The 13,982-nt window shown below is 50.9% G+C and overlaps 2 protein-coding genes across 13 annotated transcripts in view; one reads left to right on the top strand and one right to left on the bottom strand.

The window, feature by feature from the left end:
- Window positions 1-13,982, bottom strand: part of SMIM11 (small integral membrane protein 11) — a 110,001-nt gene that overhangs the window by 32,231 nt on the left and 63,788 nt on the right. The window lies entirely within an intron of this gene.
- Window positions 4,859-11,096, top strand: KCNE1 (potassium voltage-gated channel subfamily E regulatory subunit 1). 5 transcript variants are annotated; one of them, XM_067035046.1, is made up of 3 exons: window positions 4,859-5,027; window positions 6,565-6,659; window positions 10,571-11,096. In XM_067035046.1, exon 3 carries the CDS (start codon window positions 10,622-10,624, stop codon window positions 11,009-11,011), a length of 390 nt encoding a protein of 129 aa, XP_066891147.1. In that variant the 5' UTR covers window positions 4,859-5,027; window positions 6,565-6,659; window positions 10,571-10,621; the 3' UTR covers window positions 11,012-11,096. The 5 variants fall into 5 exon arrangements, with proteins under 5 accessions (XP_066891147.1, XP_066891148.1, XP_058920461.1 ...); XM_067035047.1 differs by having other exon boundaries at window positions 4,859-5,031; XM_059064478.2 differs by lacking the exon at window positions 4,859-5,027 and adding an exon at window positions 5,451-5,589.

Below are 13,982 nucleotides of genomic sequence, written 5' to 3'. Positions count from 1 at the left end.
CATTCCCAGAAAGGCTGCCTGCACTGGTTTTAAATTCAGGCTTGCCAATGCATTTCCATTTCAGGCACTTTGGCCACAAGAGTGCTTCTGTGTTATCAGGAATTGGAGGTACACTGAAATAATCTCAGACATGCAAAGAACTGAAGAGATGCTAATCTCACTCCTGCGTCTCCTTGTTCTTTGGCCGAGTAGAACAGCCAGCATATTGTTACCTTTGTGATTTTTAAATCCACAGCATTTAAAAGGATTAGATATATGTCAGTGTAAACTGGACGGATTGAGGAATATTTTTTAAACATAAGGACTATGCTTGTATTCAAATGTCAAACACTCTGTGTAGATTTAGTGTTCTTTCTTAGCCAAAAATAACATTCCAGGCTGTAATTAATTTATCCATGTTCCTATCAGCACAGCATTATTCCAGGACATAAAGGGGTGGAGGGAGGCGGGGAGCAGGGCAGAAATCAACACTGTGATTTCTTTTGGAAAATCTTTCTTAATTGGATTTGTGCTCTTTTCGTAACAAGGTGAAGGCTGTGGTTATTTGTCAAATGCAAGGGCAGCTGGGATGCCTGAATCCATGGGTCTGTAGCCAGCTGCGTCGTCTTCTTCGAATGACTCGAGGGTGACAAAAATTAGTGCAAGTGCCCCCAAGACCTGGGCAGAGGCAGCTTAAATGACTATTTTAATGGACAATCTTGCCATCCACCCACCAGGCAATACTCAGTGGCACCGTGCACTGTAGAGCCCCATAGAACTGATGCCATAGAGTTGAATTGGTTTTATGGGAAAGACGGTCCTTGTCCTAAACCAGCAGTTCCTAACACAGCAGCCAAGAATCATCTAGCACATCAGGGGTCCATAAGTCTGCGGAATTGTAGCCAAAATTCTGCACACGTGTGCATCTGGGGTAAGGGTTGGGGAGAGCCATAGCTTTTCACAGATTTCCCCAAGGAATCCTGAAAAATCCAGAACCATTGCTCTAAAAGGACAAACAGAACATACACATCTGAAACAGCCAAAAAGCACGTGCAACACGATATCTGAGCAAGGCCAAAGCAAGTCAATGAGGAAGTGAGTTCCCAGGTGTGCAAAGTGAAGGAACAGCCACAGAAAGGGCATTGCAGGAACTTTTTCCTGGAAGGGAAGGGCCTAGAATAAAAGTGACAAACTCAGTACCCGCAGAACCAGGCAGGGCATTCCGTAAGCGGGGCCTGCTGAGTGTCCTTGTCAGGGAGAAGGTGGAGTTTGCATTTTTCTGGACAGGGGCTGGTGCCCTCAGCTCCTGCCACTTGTCCTGACAAATACGGGCGTAAGTTTCTAAATCCACTGGGTTTTGTGAGAGAAGCCAAAGTCTAGGTATTTAGTATAAGAGCTCTCAATTTTTTTTTTTTTTTTTTTTTTTTTTTTTTTTTGTGTGTGTGTGTGTGATATGCGGGCCTCTCACTGTTGTGGCCTCTCCCGTTGCGAAGCACAGGCTCCAGACGCGCAGGCTCAGCGGCCATGGCTCACGGGCCCAGCCGCTCCGCGGCACGTGGGATCTTCCCGGACCGGGGCACGAACCCGTGTCCCCTGCATCGGCAGGCGGACTCTCAACCACTGCGCCACCAGGGAAGCCCAGAGCTCTCAATTTTTAAAATCTAAAAACCAATTCAAAATTAAAGCCAACAGGGACTTCTCTGGCGATCCAGTCGTTAAGACTCTGCACTTCCACTGCAGGGGCCACGGGTTTGATCTCTGGTCAGGGAACTAAGATCCCACATGCCGTGCGGTGCAGCTAGTCTAAGACTAGCATTCCCTAGTCTTAGACCTTTGCTGGAGATCTGGGATTTGACAAAGTCCTGAGCTCCAGCTGGGGGACGACCGTCAACCTCTGGTTTGTTAAGCTGGAAGCAGAGGGCCGACCCCATGAACAAGGGCCTGGAGCAGGGGGAAAAGATGGGCCAGTGCACAGAGGATGGAGGCGCCTCGTTTGCTGGTCCGGGGGCTCAGGGGAGCAGAGCACTGGCAAATGAGGTCAGGGAGCTGGAATGGCCTGTAGGGCCCCAAGTAGGCTGAGAGTGGTTTCTTGTTGGAACAGGATCGGCCCTCGAGAGGGTTTTAGGAGAATGCCAGGAGAATGCCGCGTTTGGGAAGGATGCAGCTTGCGTGCAGGACTCCCACCTAAAGAGGAGTCCTGGGAGGAAACCGAAGCTGGCCTCCTGTGACCAAGTGAATCAGGTGGGAGCTGTTGCCTAAGGAAGGGGGACAGAAAAGATGCGAGCATTGACTGGCCAGCAGAGAAGACGCAAACACGTCCAGGCATCTGCGTGGGACGGTGATGGAGCTGGGGCGGCCCTGGGCGGACCACACCCGAGGCAGCAGGGCCGGGCTCTCTTCCATCATTCTGTACCTCCTCACCCGTCACCGGGGGGCAGGATGGGGACTTCAGTGACCTTCCTCCTCCTTGTCTTTCTCGTGAGGAGGACGTGTTGCAATTTTCACGTACTACGGCACCCAGGTTATGCTCTGTGGCTGCTCAAGAAAAGTTGCCGGCTTTCCAGGTGTTTCTCACTGACAGGTGAGAGCTGCCCTCGAGGATACCAGAAGCTGTGCAGTAAGGGTCAAAAAAAAAAAAAAAAAAAAGAAGGAAGGGGTCCTAAGGGAAAGGAATGTCCCCCAGGCTAACACAGGGGTATCTGGATGCCAATGGAACAGCAGCCAGAGAAAAAGGCAAAGAGCTCTCTGCGTGATCCTGGGCTCCGTATGTGCATGCTGGGTGGGTTACGATGAAGACAGCCCTCTCTGGTGACAGGGACTCTACTTCTCTGGCAGCGTGTGGAAAGGGTTAGGAACATAAGCAGGAACTCCAAGCTGCGAGTTGAGATTTGAGATCTTCCTAAGAAAGAACAAGAAGCGGCTGGAGCTCTGGCTTTGGATGTCACCTGCGTTGAGGTGGGAGCTCATGGAAGATGACGATCAACTCACCAAGAAGAGCAGAGCCCACATTTGCCAACCCCTCTCCCAAGGGACAGTGCCCAGTGAGGGGACCAAGACGGAAGAGGCGAGAATGAAAGAGTAAAAGGAGAAGGAAGAAAAAGAGAAAGGAAGCCATTTCAAGTTTGCCAAAGGCAACAAAATACACTCTCTTATCCGTAATTGTGTTTTATCATTACGAATAGGGAATGACAACAACAGTATCACTACAATAAAATAATTCATCCCACCTGGGATGGAGAGAACCAGGGAGAGAAATAAGAATATCGCCACTCATTAGGACTCTGTGCTTGCTTCCACTGCAGGGGGCATGGGTTTGATCCCCGGTGGGGGAACTAAGATCCCGCTTGCCTCAAAAAAAAAAATCACCACTCACAGAATACTTTACTCTTTTTTTTGTTTTTGGCTGCGTTGGGTCTTCGTTGCTGTGCGTGGGCTTTCTCTAGTTGCGGGGAGCGGGGGCTTCTCTTGTTGCGGAGCACAGGCTCTAGGTGCGTGGGCTTCAGTAGCTGTGGCACGCAGGCTCAGTAGTTGTGGCTCGTGGGCTCTAGAGCGCAGGCTCAGTGATTGTGGCGCACGGGCTTAGTTGCTCCGCGGCACGTGGGATCTTCCCGGACCAGGGCTCGAACCTGTGTCCCCTGCATTGTCAGGCAGATTCTTAACCACTGCACCACCAGGGAAGTCCCTACTTTACCTTTTTGAAGACACTTCCAAACACACAGTCTGCACAGTAACTGGGTGACAGGTGGGCAGACATCGATCGCCCCATCTCCTGACGGGGGGGGGGGAGGTCTCTGCAGTTGGTCTGGAGCACTCTGTCCATGTATGTTTACCTGGCCCATGGATTATCACCGAAAGGGTAACACATAAATTCTACAGGACAAACATTTTTGCTTCAATGATCCATTTTTTCCTTCCTGGTGGAGTCCTTTTGTGGAAAGGTGAGCAAAAAGATACTAAATACGTACAGCATGACCTTGAGGGGGTAGAATCCAGAGAATTTTCAGATAAAGTTTATGTATTTTTTCCTAAATATTAGAGGATATAGTTATTGCAAAAACAAAAAGGAAAGGAAAACATACAATGTATAAATAAGAAAATAAATACCATGTAAGCCCATCACTAGCACACAGTATTAACATCACGATGTGTTTTCTTACAGTCTTTTGAAATAATGCATGGCATCTTGTATGTACAATTTAGGGCTTTGTATTTTTCACTTAACATTACAAACTTTTTGTAAACATTATCTTAATGACCACATAAAACATTCCAGTATGTAGAATAATATTCTATCATACGTAACATAATGTAACCACTTTTCTATTTTGAGACATTTAGATTCTAGTTATTTTAAGTAAAGCTGCAAAGAACTTTTCTATGCATAAAGCTTTTCTACAGTTCAGATCCCCTCCATAGAATAGATTTCACACAGTATAAGTACACATCAAGGCTATGGGCATTTTAGAACTTTCCAGAGTGGCTGTGTGGGTTTAGACTAGCACCCGTGGTGCAGCGGAGCGCCAGCTCTGCCTGTGCTAGCTGGGTTGCGTCCTAAAGTGCCACATCCAGTGGACCCCTTCCCAGAGCCTTCGGTGGCCTCCTCCCCAAGAGAAGCCCCAGGCGGAGGCTCAAGCGTAAGTGACTGGCCCAGGAAGCCTAGGGGTGTCCGAGAAAATGTCTTCTATCTCTAGGTCAGGAATCTAATTTCTCTGTTCCCTGCCTGCAGACCGCAAGCCTGGACCTTATTCCCCAGCGCTTTCACAGGGCTGTCGTTTGGGAATTGCCCGTCTCACGCTCGCCACCCCCCTACCCGCCCCCCCCACCCCGCCCCAAGCTGGTAGGCAGCTGCTGTGAAATTTGCCTGGAGGTTCCTGGGACCAAGGCTCAGTTCGCTCCTGGCGGCCTGAAAGGCTGTTCCCACTTGCCCCAGGAACTTCGGAGCTGGGGTGCCAACGCATGGCTGGCTCCAACCACCGACACCTGCGCACTGGGACCCCTGTCTGTCTGGTCCACAGCTGCACCCCCAGCTCAGGACGGGACACCTGTCAGTAGGTGCTCAATAAATGCTTGCCGGGTAGATGCATGGCCACTGCTGGGATTCAGGACGCAGCTAAAAGGAGTCTGCGGGGGTTTTGAGCTTATTTGAAGTTCTTGTTTGGAGATGTATGAAGGAGTATTTGGCGAGTGCTTGGCCGACAGTGGGGTTCTCCGGGACGGACTTCTTTTGGCCAGTGCGGCTTCTTGCCTGCCGGTCCTGAACTCCTCAGGAAGGTATATCTGGCTGGCTGGCTGGCTGGCTGGCTGTTCTTATACAGACTCTCTGCCGGCTCTGCGCTTACGCCGCGTGACACAGCGCTTGCTGGAGACGCAGGGTGCGGAGGATCAGGGGGCCCCCGGGATGGCCTGGGGTGGCCCGGGGGCCGCGGGCTCTGCGGGGACGCGCGGGGACGCGCGGGGACGGGGCGGGGCGCCCTCTGGCTCCGGAGGCCCCGCCCGCCCCGCCGGGCACTTGCACGCGGAGCGCGCCTCCTGGGGCGCGGCTGTCGGTGCCCTGCGCTTGGCTGCCCTGGACCCCGCTGCGCTCCCGGCTCTCTCCGCGCCCCAGACCTGGTAAGTCAAGGGCTCCTGCCTCCCGGCTCCTCGCCCGGCGCGCGACGCCCCAGGCCGGCGACCCTGAGCGGGCTCCAGGCACCCAGTCTCAGCCCCCGGGCCACAGCGGGCGTCCCCACGCAGGAGACGCCGCGACCCCCTTAGTGGGAGACAGAATAGGTGGCTCGGCCTCACGCCTCCTTTTCCCTCTGCCTTCTACACTTCTAGAGCGCATGCCTAGAAAATCATCTCACCACCAAACAACGACAGCATTTTCCCATTGTTATTAAATTACAGTCGTTCCTGGAGAAAATTGGGAAAATACTTAAAAGCATCCAAAGAAAACTAAAACCGCCCTTGATCCCAGCCCCCCCGCCTGGTTTCAAAGACCTCCAGATGGGGCAATATTTGCAAACACACCCGGCCTCAAAGGGAATCTTTTGTGGCTTTTTTTTGGACCAGAAAAGTTTCTTGGGCCTTGGCATCTCCCCAGGGAAAAGGCATGGGACACACAGAACGTGACTGGTGTCTGATCTTGATTGTAGTAACTGGGGAAAATGTGGAGCTTTTAGAAGAAAGTTGACCCAGTAGCAGTCACGTGTTATGTGCTGGGTATATCACATGTTACTCCACCCTGCCCCATCCCCGCCGCCTGCCCCACCCCCGACCCTCGATTTTTCCAGACTGCTCTATGTGAACTGTTTGAGTCCACTTTTAGGTGAAGAAGGGGCTTCCAGCTCCATTGAGGAAGGGCCTTGTCAATAACCACAGTTGTCACTTATGGTCACCATGGTGGGGAACTTTGCTGTGATCACACCGTCGCTTTAATTCATGTGATGAGTGAATTGCCAGAAGGCACTGTGGACTCTGATCTATGGGTTTCTAACCAGGGGGCAAAACGCTTCTGCTTGCTCTGCTGTGTTTCATGCTGCTGGATGGGTCTGAGGAAGGCATTCTCAGTTTCCAGAATATTCAGGTATATCTTGCTTTCGACAGGTTATTCAAAAGTGGATGGTTTTGAACATAAAGTACCCCGTGAAGACATCAGAGGGGTTCACTCCTGTCATCTTGAGTCTCTGAAGGCAGAGCTGGTGAGACAGTTTCTGTGTGGTTCGGGCTTTCCAGTAGTTGAGTGGGACATTTACTCACTCATGCATCCATGCATGCATGCCTGCATCTGTGAATATTTACTCCTGCCATGTGCCAGACACTGTTCTAGTCTTCGGGATACATGGGAACAACACAGGCAAAGATCCCTGCCCTCAAAAGCTTACATTTTGCTAGGGAATACAAACAATAGGCAATGAACAGAATAAATAAGAAAAACTACACTAGGTGCAGGTGATCGAGTACTATGGATAAAAAGGAGAGCAAGATAAGAGTTACGGGAATTGGGGAGGATGGGTGAAAATGATGCTGTATTATTGATGGCTTTAAACCTTTTTAGGAATAAGGTGGGTTGCAGACATATATACATATACATATATAAATTTTAATATACAAAATAAATAATGCGAATAAAATAAATATACATTAAAATAATTTAAATTTTATTATATCAAAACAGGCTACATTGAAGGAGGTTTTCATTTGGTTACACCAAGCTCTTTCCAGAGTGTATTCTACTTTGTTGATTATTTGCTCTCCATTCACATTGTAGTTGTATTAAATTTAATACATTGCATGCCCATTTAATTCAGCAAACCCATGTGGACTCATTCTGGGGGCTGGAGTGAGGACAAGGTGAACGATAGAGTCTCTGACCCTCCTGAGCTCCTGGAAATGCATAGACAAGCCTACCAAGGATGAAAACACAACTTAGAATCTGAGCGGTACATAGCGACACTAGGAGGGCTCAAAGCAGGGGACGGGACATCTGGAAGGGGCTTCAGAGGTTGGCATAGGAGTGCGCTGTTGGAGAACCAGTAGAACTTTGGCAGGCAGACATGGTGGTCATGACTCTCTCGCAGAGAGAGCAGCCAAAGCAAGAGATTGGAAAGTCGTGGGCTTGTTTCGTGCCTCCCCAGTCCTCCCATCATCCCCAGTTTTCAGATGAGGAAACTGGGGCTCCCCAAATTCATTTAATTTGCTGAGGGTGAGATTCTTCCTTCGATGTGACTTCAGCTCCCTTCCCAGAGTCTGGGAATCCTGCTGCCATCCATTCTCCGTGCCCAAATGCTCATCCTTTGTCCCATGTTGAGTTTGACCGGGTCCCTCTCATCAGCTCCCTGGTTCACGTGTCCACCCTTCACACCCCAGAGCTCCTCTCTGACACCCACAGAGAGGTCTGGGGCGCTCTCGGTCCTGTGACCAGACTCAAGAACCACACACCGCACATCCAGCAGGGAGGTGGCAGAAAGCCCCTTTCTGATCTTTGAGGACAGTCAAATGTGGTGCCTCTGTATAGGTTTCATCCGGACTTTGTGAGCCCTTGGCCACCTTAGTGATTCCTCTCCCAGGAGAGAGGAAGGTGAGAAGCCCAAGACGACGCCAGCTGACTGCCCGCAAGAGTCTGGGCCCCTCGTGGCTTCTTTGTTGCGAGGAGGTAAATATAGCTCCAGAATTTGGACATCGTGTTTCGATAAAGATGAGGACAGTTGACAGTTATTTCCAAGGAAAATTGGCTCACAGAATTCTTGACTCAGTAAGATCACATTGCCCCCAAATTAAGCGTATCCATAATCGTTTCTACCCTAATTCTGCTTCCTGAAACAAAAACTGATGATTTCAAAACTGGATGCTCTTTCGAGGAAATGCTGACGAGAATGGCAGGAGTGTCCTCCCCAGCCCACCTAGATAAGCAAGCTACGGTACCGTCCGTCGGGGAGTAGCTGGGGCTGAGCCAGGGCTGGTACTCAGATCCCTGGTGTTCCTCTTGCCCTGACTTGCCCCCAGAATCTGTCCCTCTCAGTAGAGAGCTTGGAGTCAGCCATGAAAGCCTTGCCCTTTCAGTAAATGCGTAAGAAAGAATGAGAGGTGCGGTACTAGGAAATCTGTTCTAAAAGCCTGTTATCGGTGCTGATGTGAGACGGATCTGGAACTCCTGGGAGAAAGGCAGAAGGGACGGTGTGTGCCAGGAACAGCGCGACATCACCTACCTCGCCCCCTCCCCTGGGTGCAGCTGGAGCATCTGCAGGACCCCGGGGCGCTGGGGGCCCGCTTGCTGTCCATTTGCGGCTCAGCTCGGCTGCCCACAGCCCCGAATCCTGAGTGATTCTCAGTCGACCAGCAGCTCTGGAACTCAGCTTTGACAGAAAAAAATTGCACTAACCCTCATTGGGGGCAGTGTTTATGCCTCCTGAAGAGTCTCAAACCCGGGCAGAAGCAGAAACTTCTAGATTCCCCAGCCCACTTCCTTCTTCCGGGGCCCAATAAGGCCCGTTTGAGAAAGTTTAGCACGGGCTGAACATCACACTGGTTGTGTTTGGAGCTGGACCTCCCTGCTTCCTGCTGCATCTTCCTCCTCCAGCCCCCTATTCCCTGTGCGAGCTACAAAAAGCCGTGGTTCTCGCCGGTGGGGCAGAGGGGTCTTCTGATGGCATATGTAGGTCAGAAGCCAGTTCCCGATTAGGTAGACTCAGTTTCACCTGATACAAGCAGCCGGCTCCTTGGTTCCTTTGAGCTTAAATACAGATCTGCCTTGTCTCTGCAGGGTCCTGAGAACTCCTTTTTCTATGCTAATAAAATATCAGTCCATGGCTAAAAGATTAAAGTTTAGATGTATTTTTGATCGGAGACGTGACCTTGGGCAAGTCAGCTCACCTCTGTGGAAACCAGTTTTCTGTGAAGTTAAGACAGTTGGATCAGCTGGTCTCCAAGTCCATTTGAGTCCAACGGTCCTAACAGTGGCCACTAGGCAGTGCTTTGGCATTTATCATGGATGTGAACTTGGAGAATGGGACATAAACCCACAGCTGTTGTGCGGATCGGGCTCTGTGTCGTTTACACCATGCCGATTATTAGAGGACGTTACCAAACTCATTTTGTGACTCAGTACGCAAAAACACCACGTGACCCGGCATGCAGGCCTTGGGGGCACGGAAGGCGTTTAGCAAAAGCGATACAATAAATCAAGTGTAAAGTCAGCGAAAGATTTTTCGTTACAAATGCAGAGCTGTTATTTGAAAGGCAGTTGAGTAACTTGGCTTTTCCTGGTCCAGCATGAAGTTACGACAGGCTTATAATTGGAGGTGCCAACGTGAGCTAGGACAGGGACAGCTGAGGTCATGGTGATGAGAATTTCTTTCCACAACTCCTGTTCAGATTTTCTCAGGGACATGCAAGACCGGAAAAGAAAATCCGAAAAACAAACACGATGGGAAAGTTATGCTATGAAGTGATTATTTCTCTTCTTGTATAATTCTTCCGGGTACTGTGCAGCACAAAAGACTGATTGGTTGATTTCCTAAGGGCCCACATCATAGCTCAGTGGTTCTCGATCTCGACTGCAAAGTAGGGTCACCTGAGAAGCTTTGAAAGTCCCAATGCCAGCCAGGAACCCAGACCAAGGTCTGACTTTCTCTTCTTATAAGGCCACCATAAGGTGCTATCAGATTTGGACCTTACCTTTATGACGTCATCTACCTTAATTACCTCTGGAAGACCCTACCTCCAGGTTCAACTGCGTTAGGGGTTAGGGCTTGAACCTATGACTTGGTGGAGAGCACAGTTGGGCCCATAGCACATAAATTAAAAGGCACACGTACGGCACCGTGTGTGTATTAAGGGAATGCGTTCTGGTGATCACCTGTGGAGGTCGGTGCTGGGAGTGGTGAATAGAAATAAAAACGCATCCGTTTATCGTTTGATCAGTCAAGAGAGGGCATTACGCAGATCCCAGCTGGCACACACCATGACGGAGTACGCCTCCGTCCTACTCTGGTAGGGCACCCCTCTTAACTGAGATCTTTTAAAACCGTGTGGGGTGTGTGTGTTGGTGGGGGGGGGGGGCGGGTCTGGGCCAATACATATTTTTTGACTTCAGGTTGCACTTTTCTTCTAGAAAGTTTTCCCGGGAAGTTCACTCTCCCACAGTAAAACCTTGACTCTCAGGATGATCCTGTCTAACGCCACGGCTGTGACACCCTTGCTGACCGAGCTGTGGCAGGGGACAGTTCAACCGGGCAGCAACACATCCCACCCGGCCCGCAGGTCCCTGAGCCATGACGACGGCAAGCTGGCGGCGCTGTACATCCTCATGGTGCTTGGCTTTTTCGGCTTCTTCACCCTGGGCATCATGCTCAGTTACATCCGCTCCAAGAAACTGGAGCACTCCCATGACCCGTACAATGTGTACATCGAGTCTGACGCCTGGCAAGAGCAGGATAAGGCGTACTTCCAGGCCCGGATTCTGGAGAGCTGCAGGGCGTGTTATGTCATTGAAAACCAGCTGTCTGTAGAACGACCCAATGCCTACCTCCCTGAGATGAAGCTGTCGTCCTGACCCCGAGACTGGTCCGAATTGGACAAAGCCTCCCCGATGAGCTGATGTTTCCAATTACGTGTTCCTTATATCCTTTACTGCATGAGTATGGTTCGGTGTTTTTTTTTTTTTTTTTCTATCATGAGGGGTGAAAGGTGGATTGGTAACACTACATTTCTAAAATCACTTTCCTTCTACAATAGGCTGTGAGCCGTTCCCCAGTATGTGTGCCCGCCTTGTTAATGTCAGCAAAATCCCTGAGATCATGGCCTCTGAGAATAAGAGCTGTCTTTCCCTGACTTCCTTGCAGCTAGCAAGGTCCTGTGTCTGAAGTTATGGCCAGTAGAAGCGGGAATGATGAGGGCGATTTCCCAGTGAGCCTTGAAAAGGAAAGGATGTGTCCTCCGTTCCCCTCTCCCCCTTCCCCGGGGCTGGGACATGGATCAGGTGGTGAGGCAGCTTTGACTCTGGAAAAGGACAGTGCATTCACAGATGGCAGAGCAATTAGAGTCTGGGTCCCTGGGCCGATGGCATGGGGCAGGGTCTGGTCAATCACCAGCTCAGACTTTAGAGGAAAGGGAAAGTAACTCCCATCTTCCTTGGGCCAGTGTGATTTTGGTTTTTGTTAAACTAACAGAATCAATATCCTAACGAATACGCCTTCCTTATGGGACTGAGACCAAAGGCATAATGTTTCCATATCTGTTGCAAGCACACTTCCCCACTTGCTACGGGACAAGACTTACTCTGCCCTTTTCACCCGTACCCTCACCATGGTGGCTCTATCGTCCCCTTCCTCTCCTGCCTCCTCTCCACCCCCACATGGCCACCCTTCACACACACACGCCCCAAACACACGCTCATACCCACAGACACACACATGCACACAGAAACACACAGAGAAACACACACAGACACACACACACACACTACCTACTCACATAGCGCAGTTGAGATGCAGAAGGAAAAAAAATCCTGCTTCAGAAGGTGTACCAAGGGCAAGGTACTCAGTTTGCATGGCAGGAGGGAGGGCTGCATCCACTATCTCAAGAGCTCAGGGGAAGGCGTGGGTGTGGGCCAGGGGCAACACACGGGACTGAGGTGGCAGGGCCTTTTGAGGTAACGTGCCCATCGTGGTTGAATTGTGACCGCTCCCCCACCCCCAAAGATCCTCTTAGCCCTTCAAGTCCTAACCTGTGAATGCGACCTTATCTGGAAATAAGGTCTTTTCAGATGTGATCAAGGAAGGTAAGGTCATTGGGGTGGGCCCTAAGCCAATGTGACCGACATCCTTATAAGAAGAGGGAAATTTGGGCAGAGATAGGAGTGATGCAGCCGCAAGCCAAGGACCAGCAAGGACGGAGGGCCACCCCTGGAGGCTGGGAGAAGAAAGGCAGGATTCTCCCGGACAGCTTTCAGAGGAAGCAGGGCCCCAAGACCCTGTGATTTCAGACTTCTGGCCTCCAGAATGGGAAGGCAAGGGGTTTCTCTTGCTCAAAGCCACTCAGGCTGGGCTAGTTTGTTCCAGCCCCCGTGGGAAGCTCACGCAGTGTCTCTGCCCTGACCACCCCTCCAGGGACAGCGCTTTCCTCCTGGCCCTTCTTCCGAGATTCCCCTGGAAACTTCCCTCCCAACTGAGAACTGGGAAAGGGATTCAAGGGTGGAGGCAGACGGTACCAGGGACTTGCTCACGGCAGTGGAAGGGGCCTCGTGAGCATGGCCTGGCCTGAGGGACTCAGAGGACGTGTGACCTGGGTCTCAGCCTTCTTCCCCGGCTGCCCTCGGTCCCCTGCACCATCCTGAACGCTCGCCTGCCTAGGCATCCCTTAAGAGGGTGGAATACTTAAATGAAACATACTTGTTAGAAACCTGCACATAATATAAATTAGAAGCAACCCGTAAGCATCGCTGGCCATCCTCCAATAGACGAATGGGGCCCAGTCCTTGCTTCATGTAATAGACAGTGATTCCTTGGTGGGCTTGGGGGCAGGGCTCCCCATGGGACATCATCTCTGGGGCTTCAGAAGCCTGGCAGAGTTACTACAGTCCTCGAGACCAGTGGCTGTTTGCGTCAGAGTCCTTTGAAAATCTAATGAAAGCTGTGATCCCCCCAGATGGCACACAGACACATTTTACCCACAATCTCGGGGGTTCTTGGGCCCCTGGAAGCCCACCTAGGACTGCAGGCATCTCCTGGCCGCGTGTGACTTCCCTGCCGTGACGACACAGTTGGCCCTAGGACCCAGAGCGCACGTGGCCCACGGCGTGACTCACAGCGGCAGGCAGACTTGGGTATTCCAGGCACACAGACTAGTTCTTTATCACCACTTCACGTCCCCCCCTGCGGTTCTTGCCCCTTTTAAGGCAGAGGGAGATCTCATGAGCTTTAGTCCTCCCCGTCCTTGAAGCCCCAGGCATTCAGCTCACTCCCCCACACCCCTCAAACCGCTTATAAGCCACACATGTTCCAACGCTTGTTACCATAGTTAATATTTGGGGTGAGCATTCGTCGAACGCTTGCTCGGAGCCAGGCACTGTTCTAAGCCCTTTCAAACTAGGATCTCAGTGCTTTGTGTGCAATATTTTATGTGTTCATTGAATAGGACAACATGCCTTTGGAGGTATTAAAAAGATCTTTTTAAAAAATTAGAGTCTTTTATCATGATGTGTAGTGTGGGTTTTGTTAATATCACGGTGATCCTCTTGGAAAGTGGATGTGGGTTCTTGGGGGCCTCCGAAATAAGGGGGTATGATTGCCCGTGGATAAACTCTGCCGTAGGCACCCCCGATCCTACAAGGAGAAAGCAAGGGAGCAAAGCCCCAGGTGGAGCTGCAGGCAGACTGCCGAGCGCCCCCTCCCCTATCACCCAAGCCTCCTGCTAAGGGGGTGGGAGGCTGCCACTGCTGCTGAATCCCAGATGTCCTCAGCCAGCCAGCAGCTTGGGCAGACTTTTACGAGAGATTTTACCAGAAGTTGGAAATCTGAATATTT

The sequence above is a fragment of the Kogia breviceps genome, chromosome 5 (genome assembly GCF_026419965.1).
Source record: "Kogia breviceps isolate mKogBre1 chromosome 5, mKogBre1 haplotype 1, whole genome shotgun sequence".
Taxonomy (NCBI): domain Eukaryota; kingdom Metazoa; phylum Chordata; class Mammalia; order Artiodactyla; family Physeteridae; genus Kogia; species Kogia breviceps.
The sequence above is the reverse complement of the archived record's forward strand: the minus strand, read 5'-3'. Positions and strand labels throughout refer to the sequence as shown.